This window comes from Rhea americana, unplaced genomic scaffold, assembly GCF_003343005.1.
Source record: "Rhea americana isolate MKP2758 unplaced genomic scaffold, rheAme1 scaffold_124, whole genome shotgun sequence".
Classification (NCBI taxonomy): domain Eukaryota; kingdom Metazoa; phylum Chordata; class Aves; order Rheiformes; family Rheidae; genus Rhea; species Rhea americana.
In genome coordinates, this window is record NW_028185306.1 from 2,475,416 (window position 1) to 2,493,474 (window position 18,059).

Here is an 18,059-nt window from a genome sequence, read left to right on the forward strand (position 1 = left end):
GGTCTGCGGGCCGGGCCGGGCCGGGCCGGGGGTGCCGCTGGCACCGCGCGCAGCCTGGCTGCGGGCTCCGTGGGGGGGTCTGGGCAGGCTGGCGGTGCCGCCCGCCCTGCGCGAGGGGCTCGGGAGGAGCGAGGGGCGGAGGGGGGCTGCCCGGGCTGACCCGGGCGGGCCTCGGAGGGAGCCGTCCCGCTGCGCTGCCCTCCCGTGTTCCGGGGGGTGTTAGGGACCTGCCGCTGCCTGGTGCCCTCCTCTCCCCGGGGGGGAATACACATGAGTTTTCCAGGATCCTGATAAATTCCAACGATTTCCCTCCTTACCACATAAGCAATTCCCACTGCTTCTTTTTTAGGGGGGGAAGGAAGTGGGAGGTGAGGAGGAAGGAGGGAAGGAAGGAAACAAAGATAGTTTGTACTCCTGGTTTTGTYGTGCTTCTTTATGCAGTACTGAACCTAAGTAAACAGGAACTCGGAGAGGCTCCTCCGCTGTCRGCGCTCTGCCCGTGGCCGCCCGCTCGAGCGAGCCCGCGCGTCTGGACCTTCCTTTGGTTTCTGTCGCCTTTTCCTTGTAGGGAGCAGGCCTGGGTGCTGGGAGCAGAGGGTTGCTGCCAGCAGGCTCCCTCTGCCCTGTCATACGCTAAAGCGTAGGATAACCCCGTTCCCCGTTGGGCCTGGTGAGCTGCCCCTGGAGGCTCCTCGCTGCAGGGCTGTGGGAGCAGGAATCCTCCCTGAGGCCCGGAGCAGTACGCGAGGGGGTCCCGGGAGCGGTGGCCCCGGCCTGACGCCGCCCCGCAGCAGGAGCGGGCTGAGCTGGGCCCCTGCGGGGCTCGTTGCGAGCCCGCCAGCTCGCGAGCCCGGCTTACCCCCGCGCCGGCACTTACCTGGCAGGCACTTACCTCCGTGCCAGGACCACGTTCCTGCGGCCGCGTTGTGTAGTTGGGTGGCGGAAACCACGTTTGGAACCGGCCTCTGTGGCTCAGGAGTTCTGGTCTGGCCACTCTTGGCATAAAGTGGCTGTAGAGCRGCAAAGGAAAGCATGGTGGTGTTCACATCCTACATCTGGGTTATTTATTTAGTTTTTTAAAGACTCTTATCTTTTCCCAGCAGCTGTTATAGTTCTTAAGAGCCGTATAGACARAGGCATCCAAATGCTTTTTGCGTATTCAGGGTGGAAAGCCCCTCGTCTCTGGGTGGTTTTTTTTGTGTCCCCTTTCCCCTCGCCCTGGAGGAGCTGCTGTGTGCTATACACGGAAGTGGAGATAGGTTAGGACTTGCTGACTGGAAGCCACTGGTAAGCAAGACCACCCTGTTCAAAGTTTGTGTGAGAACTTTAGGTGTGAGTCCCAGTATCACAGTGAATTAACCTTATTAATCAGTGTTTGCTGGTGCTAATGACACCTCAGTTCCCTCTTCTTTAGCAAATTAACTGCCTAGTTTGTTGGTCACCAAGATAAGACTKCTGAAGGAACTGTTTTCAGTGCTGTAAAAGGGAAAAGTTATTCCCTAGTATTAGAGACAAAACTCTTTTCTGTCCATAGAGTCTGTGCCTGTAGATAGAGACCATGCCAGCAGTGTGGCATGGAGGATTGGGTGGGATAAGACGGTTGAAGCCAGCGCAGACAGAGCTTCAAAGAAAACTCAAATGCAAAAGCCCAAACAGGGCATCTGGCACAAAGCATGGTCTGTTTTTTTCAGTGAGCTCAGACACATAGCTGCAGGAATAGGGTGGGCTGCTAAAAGAACACAGGAAAAGCACCTCAGCAGTGGAGTATTTAACGTAAGGCAGCTCAGAGATGCTTGGGAAATGCCATTACAGTGTTAGCGCTAGGAGCTCCCATGCAGCCATCTTATTCTCAGCCACTGCCAGTCCAAATGKCTTGTCCAAGCTACTGCACATCAGAAGCTACAGGTAGCTAGTGGCCGTGAGAAAAACAGCGCCTGTTGTGTTGGAGGTGCAGCTTTCTGTCCTCTATGCAAGTCAGATTGCTCCACGTGCTCTGGGCAGGATCTCTAACTGAGCCCCGCTCCCTAACTTTGGTCTGTCCTGTTTGCCATGTGCATCTYGCATAGGTGAGCTCCGTCTCCTGACTGTATTACACAGCACTGTCCTGCTGTGGGCTGAAAAATCTTTATTTTTTAACACTACACCTGGACTTAAGGTATGCAGTGCACTGGACCCAGGRTCCGGGTGTGCCTCTGTGTTTCATACTTCACATGTGGACTATTTCGTTTTGAAAGATTTTATTATTATTGCTGCTACTGCTTCAGGACRCTAGGGTTGCTAGGGCTAGGGTGATGCAATTCATTAATTACGACGTGTGGAGCAAATGTGGAGAAATCATTGTAAAATTTCAAGGCTAAATAGCTACTCAGGTTTTCAACAAATAATCTCATGAGGCATAAAATAAGTTTCTCCTCTGTGATGTGAGATGAACTCCATGGGTTAACTACCATAGGATTTCATGCTAAAGGATATGATTAAACCGATAGAGGTTCATCTTTTGCCGATTTCCAGTTCCTCAAACCTTCTCATTTTTCAGTGTATGTACTCAGTTAGACATTTGTTTCCAAAACATAAAAGCGGCTGAGTTTTGTTCACATGCTTACAGTGTGATGTCACATAGTTAAGTGCATTTCTATATGACTCCAAGAAAGCTGGAATGTCAGGCTAAACCCCATGACGTCTGGTGTGCCGTGGAATAGTCATGTATGGATGAAAAATATGTATCCAATAGTTAAAACTAACTCTAGGCCACTACTTGTCWTGATTGAGATAAATTCTACTTTTTGTATCTTATTTACGATGCAAAATAAGTTTTCTGTCTCTAGAGATGCAGAGAGTGAAGAATGAGTATGGTACAGAGTATGGCCATTTCAGCCTTAAATGTTTTGGCTTTCATAATCTCACTTTTTTTACTTTCTATAGAAGGTTATTTTACAACATACGGTATCACTTCCGTTGGACTTGCTGTAACACTTGAACCTGTATTCTTCATTACTGAGTACTTCTTGGCTTCTTGGTAACCAGTGCTCCAGTGCTTTTTTTTTTTTTTTTTTTTTTTTTTTCCCAGGAGAATGGCTAATGTTTTTGGGCACCCCATTTTTTTGGATATGGAATTTTAGAAATAGTACATAGCTTTATTTTTCTGATCTTGCAAATGTTAAAAGTTGAGCTCTCTTAAAGTGTTTCAGGTAGATGCTGAAAATCATTAATGACTTAAGTATGTGTGCTTTAAAAATAAAATCATTAGCATGCAATTGGCAGTAAAGTATGGCCACCACAAATTTAGACCAGTCTTCTTTTTGAAGTACCGTTTATTTTGATGGGTATTTTCAGTGTTCTTGATGAGTAGCTGCAACTAAAACATTTGTCTTGCAGTAGTAATATACATCCATCTGGAAAATTCTACAAAATGAAAGTCTTTTTCCGCCTCCCCCCACAGATAAAGGGATATTTATTATCCAAAGTGAAGACTCCAACCTGTGCATTAAAGCAGATACAGCTGGCCTTGTTCTAGAAGACTGCAATCAACTCTCGAAATATATGCTATGGAAATGGGTGTCTAATCGTCGCCTTTTCAACATAGGCAGAAGTACTTGTCTAGGACTGAACATCAATAGACCGGAACAGCCGTTAAGTATGCTCGAATGTGATTCAACTCAGTATTCATTATGGTGGAACTGCGATGGAAGAGCGCTAGTTGGCGTATCAGAGTACAAATTAGCTGTTGAAAACAGCAAACACATTGTGGCAAAAAAAAAGTCAAATCATCAATGGAAGCAGTACATGTCCTATGATGAAGACCTTTGTGAACATCCATTTCAAGGTAAAAATAAAATGTTGTCATAGAAATGTGTGTGRGAACATTTTTCAAAAGTTCTTTTGAAGCAAGATCAGATGTTTACAATCTCTTCCAGTCTGTATTGTGCTTTGAGACTCTAAATTTCTTCTTTTCTGTATGGCAATAATTAAGAAGAGGAGAAAAACCCCTTGCACAGTGTGTTCTTCTGTTATATGGACACAAAAACTCTACTTGTACACTTGCAAATCAGGAAATGGCCACTTCAAATTCTCTATAAAACAAAAAGCTGAACTAAGGATATGTTGTTTCCTGTCCTGCAACTTTCATCATCAGATAGACCCAAAGAAAAAGAAAAATTTGGAATTCAAATCACTGAAAATCAACCTGAAATTCCAGTTGGCATTAACCACCTTTTTGTGATATTCAAAGCCTGACTCTGAACATGACAAACTTTGGGGGAAGAGATCAGGCTCTTGATTAATCCTAGTGCAGAACTAGTGAAGGGGTAGGAGTTTATCTCAAGACCTGCATACCTTAACAAGTTTCCAGATGTAAGGACTAAGATAAACCTGTTTACCACGAACAGCAACAGAGCCAGACTGTACCTTGATCTCTAGTTCAAASTCTCCTTCAGCATTTCTATAGAGGAAAAGTCCTTACGTTTGCACAACACGTCTCAAACTGGAGCTGTTGACTCTGCTCATGTGAGCTGGCTCTTGGGTTGCAGAGTTCTCRCCTCTGTGGTTTCCTCTGAGCTTGAAGCTAGGCATGGCCTCTGCTAAGGTCTTTTCTCTGGGAGCTGACTGTTTCTTTAACACCTAGTGGAGTTTATACTTAAGACCAGAGGAAAAATGTTTAAATCAACAAAAAGCCTTACATGTTTGCTATGCCAGCCTGGTGAGATGAAAGCAGACCTGGTTTATTCCTAGTACTCTAGGAGACACCTTGGAGAGGAGGTTCAGCTGTAGGCAGGGCCTTCTTTCTAATCTACTTCCAGGACCAAAGAAASCAATTGCATTGGCAAAATCTGTTTCATTTCCAATTTCTATTTCCCTCCTTCCCCCTCAGCATATGCACACACAAATAGAAGCCAGCCTATGAATCCCCAAGAGGGGGAATGGGATTTCTACTCTCAAAGAAAAAAGTGTATTTAACTATGGTGAGAGGATTGCAGCCATTGCCTTTGGTTTCTTACCAGGACCCTTTGCACCTCTGTAGCTAGCAGCATGGTAGCTGACAGAGAGATGTAATCCTGATGTTTTTTTTTTTTTTTTTACCTATGCTCTTCCTGTTAGTATCAGAAGGCTTTGAAGGAGTACAGTATATAAACTGCTTTTTCTATGTGTCTCTGCACAGACAGACATTAACTGTGGAAACCTCTTGGAAACTGGCAATATGTACTTATTCTATAGTCAAAGGACTTTGATCTTTAGGCTATCAACACAGAATCTTGGGCAAACAATTTCAGTCGAAATATGATCATGGTTCTTTAACCTTTCCTAGAAGCTAGTGCTTTGAGATTCAGAAAGTATTCAGCGAGTTAAAGCTTTTACAGCTTTCAGCTGCACTTGATTCTTTTAATATTTTCATACCCAAAATGAAATATAAAAATATTTTAAGTATTTTATAAGTCAGTGATTGATGTAAAAACAAATGTGCCTAACATCAGCTACTCTTTAGCCAAATTATTATTCACCACGATACAAAAACTTATTTAAAAAGCTTATTAGTATTATTTCTTTCACATTTCTTTTCCCATAGAATAACAAAGAGRATGGAAAAAAAGTTAGAAATTCATTAATAAGAGTGGGATGGGCAGGGCGAATCATACTATATTGTTTGTTTGTCTCGGAAGAGTTACAAGTAAGTAGATAGCCTGCATTTGAGCATGTCCTGATTCTTCTGTTGTTTTATGTAGTTATTCTCTAGTGTAAGTGCAGATTTTTGTATGATAATTGTTCTTTTTTCCCTTTTTTACTGTAGTAAGTCGTGAGAATGTGCCTTTTTCAACGATGACTGATTTCTTAAACTAGTCTTTCAGAATTCTGCTCACTGAAGTTATGCTGCTTATATTTGTAATAATGCTGTGGTATCAAGCATTAATTTAAGTCAACAAATAACCTTAAAGAGATGTTTTGTTATTGTCTCTGTTAATAACAAAAATAATGAAATTCAAGGCAGAAAATCTCTTTGAATATATTCTTCTAAACTCTGCATTTCATTTATTACAGAAACATACACATTGCTGGGAAATTCTTTTGGTTTCCCATGCGTTTTTCCATTTAAGTACAACAACAAGTGGTATTATGAATGTACAAGAGATGGAAAGGAATTTAACTGGTGTGCCACAACAAGTCACTATGAACAGGATGAAAAATGGGGGTTTTGCCCAAATGCCGGTAGGTATTGCTTGTCTTCTTTTTCCTAAGTAAAAGTATCTCTGACCTTTGTTAATAATTTGAGGACAGCGTGCTGTTTYGGATTACAAGTTTACTTCCCTTCCATTAGGGAGGATGTCTCTTTAAAAAACCCCAAAGCAGTCTTCATCATAATTCATTGTGTTTGGCCTTTGGAGATCCAAGACCTGATACCTGCTTGCTATTTTGTGCAGCCTACTGACCTTACCCTGCAACTAAGTCGTGTATATCTCTTTCTGTCCCAGTGATCTRTAGAGAGCTTTTCTGAAGCATGTGAAGAGTGCTTCTGCAAAGTCACATTCTGCTTTTGACTACATAGCATCTTTTACATTCTGTAAGCACAGTTACATTTTGGGCCTAAAATATTTAAAGGCAATAACTTTAAAAGCATTTGCTATCTGAAAGATTTTGGGCATATAATCTTGAAYGTAAATAGCATCCTGTAGTTTTCAAAGTATAACCCTTCACTTCCTGTGAGCTTATGTAGCATTTTAGATCTCTATTGCAAAGCACGTTATAAACAGTTGAAAACAGGACTTTATAATGTGAATTTCTGGACAGCCCTAATAAAAGATAGTATTTKCAGCCTTGCTTATACTATGTAATTTTAGTAGGTTTCTTCACTTGAGTAGTGGATAGAAGAGGATATAGGTGACTGCTCCTCCACAAGGTAGGTGAGGTGTTCATGATTGTTAATCTTTCAAAATTCAGCTTTAGAAACAAATAATCAGCTGGTATAAATTAAAACATAGGTCTGTTGGCTTCCTGAGAACTGTGATAGCCACCATCAGCTGCAGATCAGCTCTTGAGTATTTAACCATATGAAAATGGAACTGGAGCAGTTCTTTGTTCAGTTAGTGTCCTATTTCCACATATATTTTAACAGAGGAATATTAAAGACGTTCATAAGCATATTTCCATTTTGATTGCACTGTMATTAATGAACTAAATTGTTATAGGTATTATATTTCTGATTGTAATAATGTGCTGTTGATAATTAATCTGTTTTTGAGCAGAGAGTGGCTGTGACATTTTTTGGAAGAAGAACCCTGAYACACACATTTGCTACCAGTTCAATCTTCTGTCTGTTCTCCCCTGGAGCGAAGCACGGATCGCATGTCAGATGCAAGGAGGAGATCTGCTAAGTATAGCGGACATGGAAGAGCAGAACTACATAAGTGACTTAAGCAGTGAGTAAAGATGCTTGGTGCATCTTTARAAAAAGAGGAAGTTTTAAAACAAATTGCCGTTAGTCCCTTTACAATTCATGGATTTGTCAAAAAGCTAACGATATAAATTTTATGTTTCACAAAAACCTGAAACAGGTTGGCATTTGTGCAACTATTTGTTATAGATTTAACTTCGAAGGTCATCAACAGCTTGTGTGGGAAGGGTTTGCATAGTGAGCAGTTTTTGAAGGGAWTTTGTTTATTTTGTCTGTTTCAGGGCAGTTAAACGCCACAGATATTGTGCTGTGGACAGGCCTGAATCGGCTGGAGGAAGATGCTGGCTGGCAGTGGTCAGATGGAGCACCATTAGTGTTTGTGAACTGGAGATCAGGTACTTGATGTTCCTCTTGGATATGTTATAGCAGTGTAATTACGTGCTCTCTGTAACTGCAGCTTAGATACAAGAGTGCTGCTCCAATAGCTACACTTGAAAAGTGAACTAAGTGAACCAGAGTGCCTCTTTTTGTAGAAGTATTTATTCATACTCATGAACTGAGTTACTTCTAGGGTTGTAGCATCAGTTGAGATGCATCTGTTATAAACGTTAAGGATTTGGCCTTTCTGTCATTTACTTCTAATGGCTCTAGTTCATCTTCTGGATAAACTACATTTTAATTTGTTTGCATTAGCATGCTGTAATTAACATTTGCACACTAATACGAGCTTTGTGACATGGTTTGCTACATTTTGGTGTGTGGCTACCAGYGCATATACCGTAACACTAGGAGTTATTTCAGCTATTCATCTGATAGCAGCAGCCAAGGTAAGACTGACACACATGTAAGTCATGATCAGTGTTCACTTGTCCAGTTCTGCCCCTTATTATAGTGTTGGTCAGTTAGTATAAAATTGCTGGAAGTTTGGATGCATTGGAATGTTTATACATTCATTCATTGAGGTGTGGAAAGTATTGTAGCACAACTTTGTAAATAAGTGAATTTGTGTAATTGTGTGCTTCTCAAAATTGTGTTTGCAGATGTCTCTGATATCCGCTTTAGAGAAAATCATTGCGCAGTGATTAATTCAAAATTGAAATACGGCTGGCAAAGTTATTTATGTGAATCTGGATTGCCTTTTRTATGCAAAAAATACTTAAATAAGACAGAGCATGAAACGTTGGGTAAGTCCCTCAGTGGTATGCTATTTGTGAGTATAGAAGAACATATACATATGAAGTATGCGTTGAATATAACGTTTTCAGAACAGAGTCTTAGCTGCTGTAAATGTATGGGTTTGCTACTTTAAGTTGAATGCAGTAGGCCTTAGCTGTAGTACTGATACTTTCTTCTGTTCAAATGCAGTTCTGGAAAACAGAATCTTAAAACTGCCAAATCATTTTAATGTACATAGCATTTAATTGATCCCTTTCTGTGATTACATGAACAAAGAGACTTACAGAATGCTCATTCTTAGTGTATTACAATAGAGACACACTTTTGAGTTTAAAAGGAAGTTTTCAGCTCGGAATGGAATTAACCAATTGCCTACAGAGAATAAAGTTGTATAAATGCAGATCTRAATTTGCAGTTATTTTTATGGCATGCAGTACTTTTCACATGTCAAAAAAAGGCATGGTACATTTTTAAAATGTGTATATACAGTGAGTACAGGAGATATAGTGTGTAAATGCCTCAGATTCTCATTCTTTGGGAAGCTTAAGCACAGAATTCTCTTTACTAGAATATTAATTTTCATTTTTGATAGGAACAGGTCACACAGGTTCAACTCTTTCCTGATAAGTAAAGTTTCTCTACTTGCTTCATATAACAGAAAGGGGCTTACCCAAACCCTTTTCAGCTAAAGCATCTGAAAAGGCTTCAGGAAGTTTTGAATCAGATCCAAACATAATAGGGAAAGTTTAACAGTATGTGTTAAACTAGATAACAGTTCTATCAGTGTGTTTGTTACAGTACAGCAGCTCAAATTGGTTGAGTCATAAAGTAAGTGGGAGAAACTTTAGTTTGGTCTGCAGATGGCATCCATGGGATATGTATTTTGTCCTCTTAAATCATCTTGGATGACTTTTGTTTTCAGTTTTTGTAAATAAGAAAATAACTCTGAATAAATTATGAACATAACATAATCTTGGCAATTCTATGTAATATACTCTAACCTTGTGTATTTAATTAAAAGATACATGGAAGTACTATGCTACTCGTTGTGATGCTGGCTGGTATCCGTACAATCGCAACTGCTACAGACTTCGCAAAGAGGAGAAGAGCTGGAGTGATGCTTTTATCTCATGCCAAAATGACAATAGCAGACTCATTAGTATATCCTCCATGGCAGATGCAGAACTGCTCCTTAACTTGCTTAARCATGGTGAGTGTTGGGAGTTACTTCAAGATACACTGCACAGTTGAAACTATTTTGTGATGCGTTTCTAGGTAGGTATTTAACATTGTTAGTCACTTAAACATTATATTACATGGCACACCCAAATAATACAAAAGAAAAGGAAAGCATGATGTTTTCTCCTAGAATCCTTAAAAATTATAGTATCAGCTATGCCAGTGATTTTACTTAGAGTAAAAAAACAAGTAAACAAAGTAAATGTGTTGAAATACAATGTTGGGTTCTGTGCTTGACTCTGTGTTCAAGGAGTAGATAACTCCAAGGCTTTCATAGGGCTGCTGGTTACACTTTATTCCAATTGTGTGGCAGTTGCGTTGGAGGCGTAATAGGCAAGTGGTACAGTCGATGATTATAGCAAAGGTCAGAGATCCACAATAAAACAGGGCCAGTTTTCGTGGAGCCCTCATATGCTGCCTTCTTCTAATAAGCCCTGAAGAGTTTAGCTTTTATACTTCCCTGTTGTTGGCTGGTTTCCTGCAAACTATTGCAAAATATTCAGTGATCATACTTATGCAAGAATTGTGCTTTAAAGCAACAACAGTTTAGAGTATCTTTTGCTTTGGAAGTTGGCCTTGTCTAATTGCGAAGTTTCTACTACTGCTAGTATTTTGGCAGAGGCTCCTTTGTGGGCATAGGGTGCATCAAAGAAGGAATTCTGTTAGTCCACACTGTCTTAAGARGTAGTGTAATTACATTAAGAACTTAATGAATAAAAGCTGTCTTGCTAGTGCAGCAATATCAAGAGTTTTGTTGTCATACCAACAGCAAAGAGGTGTAAATATTTTGTATCTCCAGCTGACGACATTGTGTTGGCAGAACTTCATAATTTGGCCATGACTTTAAGCTTCCCTGAGCAGGGGGCATAGTGACATGTTTTATCAGCTGAGCTATCCTCTAGGCTGTGGATGCGGGACAGTGCATTTTACTGAATTTACAGGGAATTTTCCCACTTCCCTCCCCCTGCCCCATTCTCTCCACTGTCCTGTCTCTCTTTCTCCTAGGAGATTAACCACTCAGTCATCTCCCTCASCTCTATTAATGGATAGATATTTGATTAAGCCAAGTAATTATTCTCAACTTGTATTCAGCTTCAAAGTCGGTTTCTATTTCAGACCTATTTCAGACCTCTGTTTTCAGAATAAAGGTTTATGTGCCTCTCTGTGACTAGTTTTTCTACCGGTAGTAGAGCTGGTCAAGTAAGGTATTACATTAGTCTGCAGCCCTTCTCTTTCATACATGTCAGCACCTACGGCTATAGCTGTGCTGTCACTGGAACATATTGCCTTCGCTCAGAGAAAACCTAATGTTGACTACCTGGTGGAAGATTACAAAAAGAAACCACCTTTCCCTTCCCTACCAGGCTTTCTGCCCCACASAAGTGTCAGATAAGTATATACGCTTTCAATTTGTACTTTGGAGGATTTCAAAGCCTGTCATCACATATGTCGATCTACTTTTGAAACATTTTAGCTTTCAAGGGCAGCAGAACATTATCTAATCAGTAAGTTTTCCTAAAATTCATGCAACTGAATTATTTTTGTGGAAAGAAGGTAATTTTGACTGAAATGCTTTGAATAATTTTTACCAGTGATCTAATGTTATAGAAACAATGGGTATTATTCATTGTTAAAATCTAAAATCTCATTCTCTTCTAGAAAATGTGACTGAAACATGGATTGGGTTGTACAGTAATAGCACCCCAGTTGTTTTTCAGTGGTCTGACAGCACCCCAGTAAAATTCTCAAACTGGCACAACCAAGAACCAAGTATCTTTCAAAGAACAGGACAGCTCTGTGTTTCAGCACAAGGATCTGTAAGTTTTCTTCTTAGTGAAAGAATTAAGATAGACAATTTTGTTTTACTTACAGTAGTTTGTTTTCACACTGTACATACTTTTTTAAACTATGACCTGTAGTGTGATTTTTGTCTGTGTTGTCTAATTTGTTCAAGTAGTGATAAATGAAATGTAKGCTTTAGAAACCAATACATTTTGCCGTGCTGATGCATAGAAAATTAATCATAGATTTTGAGCTTATGGTCAATAAAAAATGTTACATACATAAAGCTTGCCAATTGGAAGAGAACAAATATCAGTGGGTATTTTCATAAAGAGAAAGGGATTTACTATCTGAGTAGCATATGTTGTAATTTATGAAATGTCGGATTCAGCCCTTAAGCTTCAGATTCATGTTTTGAAAAGCTATGACAGTTTTATTTTGCTGTCAATACTTACACATTTTATGCAGCATCTTTCAAAAACAAATACTAATCTAGATCTATATAAAACTATAAAAATTGACAGCAGATTGAATAGAATGACCCCAAATCAGTCAGGTGTTGTAAGACTGGGAGTCATGTGCAGATAAGCTTATGCTACATACTTTTGCATCACAATTCATGGCACTTGTCAATTTTCTCTTAATTTTGTCAGAAGTTTAATTTAAAATACTTAAATTCACTAATATGTGACTCACACGTGGACTCTAATCCAGTTTTGCAGTAAAGAATGTTTTGTCAAAGTGTGAAAACTGTGTSAAAAAGAGTTTTTATTGTCTCCCCACTTATGGGTCCAAATTGCAATAGTTACTCAGACAGCTTTGACTCATTGAGAAAGCCAGAACTATTACAGTGAACTGGAAAAAATGGTCTCTCATTGGAAGCTGAAAATGGGATTTTGGTAAAACTGTATTTTTAGATACACAAACCCATATTTTACTCATTTTGCAAATATAAACAAACAATAGGTAGTAGTATTGCAAATTAATACATAATAATATTAGAAAAGAAGGCTCACGATGTACTTCTTCAAGCATTACTTTTGGTACATGTACAGTGCTTCCCAATGACTGAAAATTACATAGATTTTATAAAATTTTGAATAAGGGCTGCTCAAATATAAAAACTAATCTTACAAAGAACTATAATACAGATGAAAAATATTGATTACATGATTCTGCAAAGTAAATGCATCCAGCATTCCCATAARTTTAGTCAATTGAAATGCATTACATTCCAAAGAGTGATTCAGATAAACCCTTTTGTATGATTAATATGAAAAGTCCTGCTGACAGTGTTGGTAAATCTAAGTGGGCCAACGAAGCTTAAATAAATGAATAGAGTGAGAAAAAATTACCTGTCCCTTGCTTTTATTAAAAAGTTAAAATGGGAAGAGAAACTGTCATGTGTGTGTATACATGCATGAGGATATGCATGTATACAGAATATACTGTTTTATTTTTCTTAGGAGGGACACTGGAAAGTTAAAAAATGTGAAGACAGGTCTTTCTATGTTTGTAAAAAAGCAGGGGAAATTGATAATGCCCCTTCTGAGCTGTCCTCAAAGTGTCCGGAGGTAAGGATTTTTTTGTCTTGCTTGTTTTTAGAGCTATATTAATAAAATAAATTTGTATAGGAAAGCTCTAAGTGTATTTATGGAAAATATATATRAATATTAGTTTTTCGTATTTAAAACACACATGTTTTCCTGGGGAAAAATCTCATTCCTATTATTTTCTTCAAAAAAAAAATTAATGCAAGATTAAAAGCTTTTACAAGATACCTTTTAGGGTTTGTTGCGTTGTCAGTGGTTGTGCCTATTTCTTTCTAGTTCAAAAGTGAAAACACTGTTGTACACCATCTGTACAAACAATGGCTGTTATATGATGCCTAATCCCACACATGGTTTTCATACGTTCAAGTGGAATGTCAGGGTGAAAAACAATCAATTTCTTTGACATGAAGAATGAACTCTTCCACTCATACATTAGCATTCCTTTTACTTTCAAACAAAAATGGGAAACAGCACAGCATCTAAATAGGATATTAAAATAGGTCTTMAGGCTTTTATGCTCTGTGTTCTAGTAGTTAAAGGTACCCGTTAAAATATGATTTTATTTGCCACTAATTTATTTTCATTTTGCATGAAGAACAAGCTTGTAGACTTGTTGCTGTTAAAATTTTATTCAAAACTTTTGATTATTATTTTTTTTTCTTACTATCAGACATTTCTCTTCTGTAACTTGATTTACTCCTTTAGCTCATGTCTTCCTTTCTTAACTCCCTGTGCTTTTTCTTGCAAAGATTGAAGCTGTACCATTTGGAGCTGGATCCATTTCTTCCCCAAATGTATAGCAATCTGAATTAGGCTTCTGGTCAGATCATTATGGGGTTAGAAGTTTCATGCATTATTTTGTTCCAGACTAAAGACTTTGAAATTTTAGAATGATTATATTTGCTTCATTTGGACCAATGCATTTTATCATTGAAGAGTTTCAAGTTATTTTTGTAATAATAATAAGTTTATCATAGTCCTGGCCATGAAAGGAAAGTGCAGAGCATCAAGAATACAAGTTGCTAGGAGCTGAGGGCAGTCCAACGTTTGATACCTCGCAAGATTGAGGCTCAAGGGATTGAATCATTGGTCATAAATGTGATAAATTTCTGCTTGTAGGTGTTCCACATCCTGTAAAAACATGCTGAGGCTTATTATAGTTCCTTGAGTATTATATATCTTTTTCTTTCTAATGTGATGGAAAGTTATATTCATTTCATCAGAAGAAGTGAGTAGTAAGCTTACTCAAAGTTGCATTTTATTTCAGACATTTTATCTTGACAGCTTTCTAAATCCGTTCAATACATATGATATTGCTCTTGATGCTGTTGTAAGCAAGTTGTAAGCAGTGTTAATACTGAAAACTAGTTACTGGCCTAACTTTTCAGGGATAACTTGTCTTCATTTCATCCAGATTTACTTAATTCCTTTGTTGCTTATCTACCTTAAATGCACAGAATATCTGTTGGTATTTCTCACATTTGATTTTTTACTTCATTAACCTCTTACTGTCTTTCATGTTTGGTTACTGGTAGATTCTTTGTGATCTTTGGCCTGAGGCATAGCTGTTAGCTTTTATAAAGCTTTCTAGTCTTATTTGTTCTTACTGAGCTTTTATCTTATGTTGATTTTATGACTTGTGCATCAGATAAGCCAGCCTCTAAAATTTCCAGTGATTCTGCTGATTGTAATTTTGCAGAGCCAAATTACTGCAGAAATCTGAGCTTTCTTCCCCCCCAACCCAGTCCTTCTGTCTTCCTGAGATCTATGATATGCTAAGCACTTTTTCCCTTAGCAGTTCAGCTATTCTTTTTTTCCTGGTCTGTAGACTATTAATGAGAATAGATGTTCTGTTGCAAAGGTCAGATTCTTTATGCAGGTTTCCCCAACACTGAAATAGGTTTTAAGCGTTTTTCTTACACCAGCTTCTGGAACGGGTTGTGGAGCTGTTAGCTGTTTGGTAGCAAAGTTGCAAGTTACTGCATGCAAAGCCATATTTCTACTGGTGACTTTCTTCAGTCCTCTATGCTTTAATTGGTGCATCAGAATGTATTTATCTTCATTGCTGTTGTAGCAGGAGAGAATTATACTTTTGAGAACTGCTGTTAAAGCTGGAAAACCTCGTAAAGAGAAGTGCAGATATTCAGAATAATGGTCCATCTAGCCCTGTGTTCTGCCTCTGCCACAAATGACTGCATGCAGATGTTTGGGAAGAGGAGGACAGGGCACACTTCCCCCAATACTCTTTTGTCCTCCAACTATTCAGGGGATTTCCTGGGCCTATTCTGGTTTGTGTATTTAACAGCCCTCATTGGATTTCCCCTCTGAGTGCTTGTCCAATTTCCCCTTGAACTCATGTGAACTTTCTGCATTCACAACATCCCTTAGTGAGGAGATCTGTAGATCTACTACCCTTTGTGTGGAAGAAACACCTCCTGCTAGTTTAGCTCTATTTGTTGTCCCCTAGGTCTTGTACTGAAGTAGCCACCTAGCTTCATGCCACTTGCTGTTTTGTAGACCTCTGTCATACCCTCCCCAAGTCATCTCTTTTTTTTTTACCAGCTGAATTGTCCCAACCTATTCAATTATTCCTTATATGGAAGCAGCTCCATATGTTTGACCATTGTTGCCCTTCTTTTCTAACATGCTTTTCTGAGATTGGGTATCAGAAATCTTAAAAAAAAAGACAAACAGTGGATTGAAACGGTCATAAATAGCTTTTCTGTTCTTTCTCTCCTTGTAATTCCCAGTGTTTGATTTGGCTTTTTGATTAAGCTGACATTTTCACAGAACTTAACTTTCCTAGCGCCTGAATCTGCATGGTGAGAGTGAGGTAGCTGTCCCTCACTTTATACGATGATCAGGTTGTCAAAGGGAAGGCAGGGGAGATTCCCCATATATATCACTTCATATTTATCTACATTGAATGTTATCTGCTGTTTTATTTTCCAGTTATTCAGTCTTCATGTTTCGATTTTTCAGTCTGTGCTTGCCCTCCCTCACTACAAACCTACCAGCCTGTATTCCTCTGCAATCTTTTTTTTTTTTTTTTTTTTTTTTTTTTTTTTTGATAAAGATTGGTGTCAACTAGCCTTCTTCCAGTTTTTACACACTAAGGAAGCTTTAAGAGAAGGTTATGTACTGCCTTCTTATCTGCAGTCCCTTAGAGCACTTGGGTGACTACTATATGTCCAGGTGATTTGTTATTCTGACTGTTTGTACCACAACCTCTCCCACAGTTAAGTTCATTTCTGACATGCTTTGCTCTGCCAAAGAGYGCAGGCGGGAGTAATGAGAAGGGGAGATTTGTTGAACATCTGAAAATGCCAAAACACTTGAACAAGGATGAAAGATACAGAGGGCATGAGCGTACTGTATGAACAAAGAAGGATTGTGTCACCACAGCATTTCTTTCACCGCAGTAACTAGTAATGGTGTAAGCTATGTTGCTCTGTCTCCCTTGGCTCTGCAGGACTCTACAGGATCCCTGTTGTATCCTCTGGATGCTGCAGAATTCTCTTTGTGTGAAAACATATTTTTCCCTTAGTGAAGTCATGGCTCTTTTGTATAGAGATAAGAAAGATTCTCAGTCAACCCAATTGTTTATTTATTCACAGACCACCATTTTCTTTTATGTGACTTCTGAACAATACGTATATATTGTTCTCAGATGAAAACATAGAAACCGATACTATAGTTCTTTTTGTTTGTATATTTTCATGCCATGTGGGAAGCTGTGTGCAGCAGCAATGGCAATCTTCCAAGCACTGAAGGGGAATGACTGTAAAAGGATGCAGAGTTTTCTGTCAGTTACTCTGAATGTTCCTGATATCAGTTAAATATATTTCTTAACTAGAAGCTGAAATCTGCCTGCCTCAGATTCAGCAAGGCTTAAACATGTGCTTAATGTTCACACATGCTTTGATTGAGCTCCTGAGTAGGTCTGAAGGATCTTCTTATGCATTTTATTGTATTATGACCTGAAGTTAAGTAGCAGAAAAAGAGTTTTTCCATTTCCTATTTTTCTCCTTTCACTGCTAACATAATTACCAAGTTGTGTTTGATGATGTCCACCTGGATACTGTGCTTGTTTACTATTGTGTTTGATTTGTGAGCTCCCTTGGAAGCAGCATCTCCTGTAAGGAGCAAACTAGGACTGTTATGTTCTCGTTTCTGTGCAGCTTCAGGATAGGTTAGACAGAGATGGTTTGTCATCTTTTTTTTCCCTTGATTACTTAAAACACTCAAGCAGGAAGACAAAGCAAGCAGGACATGCAAACTCATAGGCGCAATTCAGATCAGACATGGTATAGTCTTCCTAACATCCAGAGACTGGAGTGTAGTAGGAAATGAGGTGGGCTTACCATTGATTCTGGCTCATTTGGTAAGTCATGAAACTGTGTAGTTTCAATTCTGCCTTGAGTATGTTTTTTTTGTTTGTTTGTTTTTTTTGTTTTTTTTTTTTTTTAATTTGGAAGTCCTGTTTGAAAAGGAGAAATATATGAGAAAAGGTAAATAACTAGATTATATTGCTGTATGAAGAAACTGCACTGAAGCTACTTGTGTTCTGGAATAAATAATTCAGTTTTCAACTGAAGACAAAGGGCAGCTGTAATCTCTTTTGTTATAATTTGACTAAATCTGACATATAGTTTATTTTACACTTCAGGTATTAGATATCAGTAGTGAGTTACTGTAACTATAAACCAACAAGTGCTACTACACACTTTATGCCAAAGAGATGGCTGGATGGTTTGCCCAAACTGAGACAGTAAAACAGTATTCAAAATATAAAATTGAAACAAACGTAGTATGGGGAGGATCACCTTCAAGTTGCCTGTATTTTTGTCATACCCATTACAAACGTTGCCACCTCTTTCAGCTGGTGTCGAGGGCTCCCAACCCCAGCCCTTCCGTACCCTTCTCAT

At 38.9% G+C, this 18,059-nt stretch overlaps 1 protein-coding gene across 1 annotated transcript in view; it reads left to right on the forward strand.

The window, feature by feature from the left end:
• Nucleotides 1-3,445: 3,445 nt before the first annotated feature.
• Nucleotides 3,446-18,059, forward strand: part of PLA2R1 (phospholipase A2 receptor 1) — a 41,421-nt gene continuing 26,807 nt past the window's right edge. The window contains exons 1-8 of the mRNA XM_085325887.1: nt 3,446-3,823; nt 6,031-6,198; nt 7,233-7,406; nt 7,663-7,776; nt 8,422-8,565; nt 9,579-9,767; nt 11,456-11,613; nt 13,045-13,152. Coding sequence (XP_085182013.1) covers nt 3,541-3,823; nt 6,031-6,198; nt 7,233-7,406; nt 7,663-7,776; nt 8,422-8,565; nt 9,579-9,767; nt 11,456-11,613; nt 13,045-13,152 — 1,338 coding nt within the window. The 5' untranslated portion in view covers nt 3,446-3,540. The remainder of the gene's footprint in view (nt 3,824-6,030; nt 6,199-7,232; nt 7,407-7,662; nt 7,777-8,421; nt 8,566-9,578; nt 9,768-11,455; nt 11,614-13,044; nt 13,153-18,059) is intronic.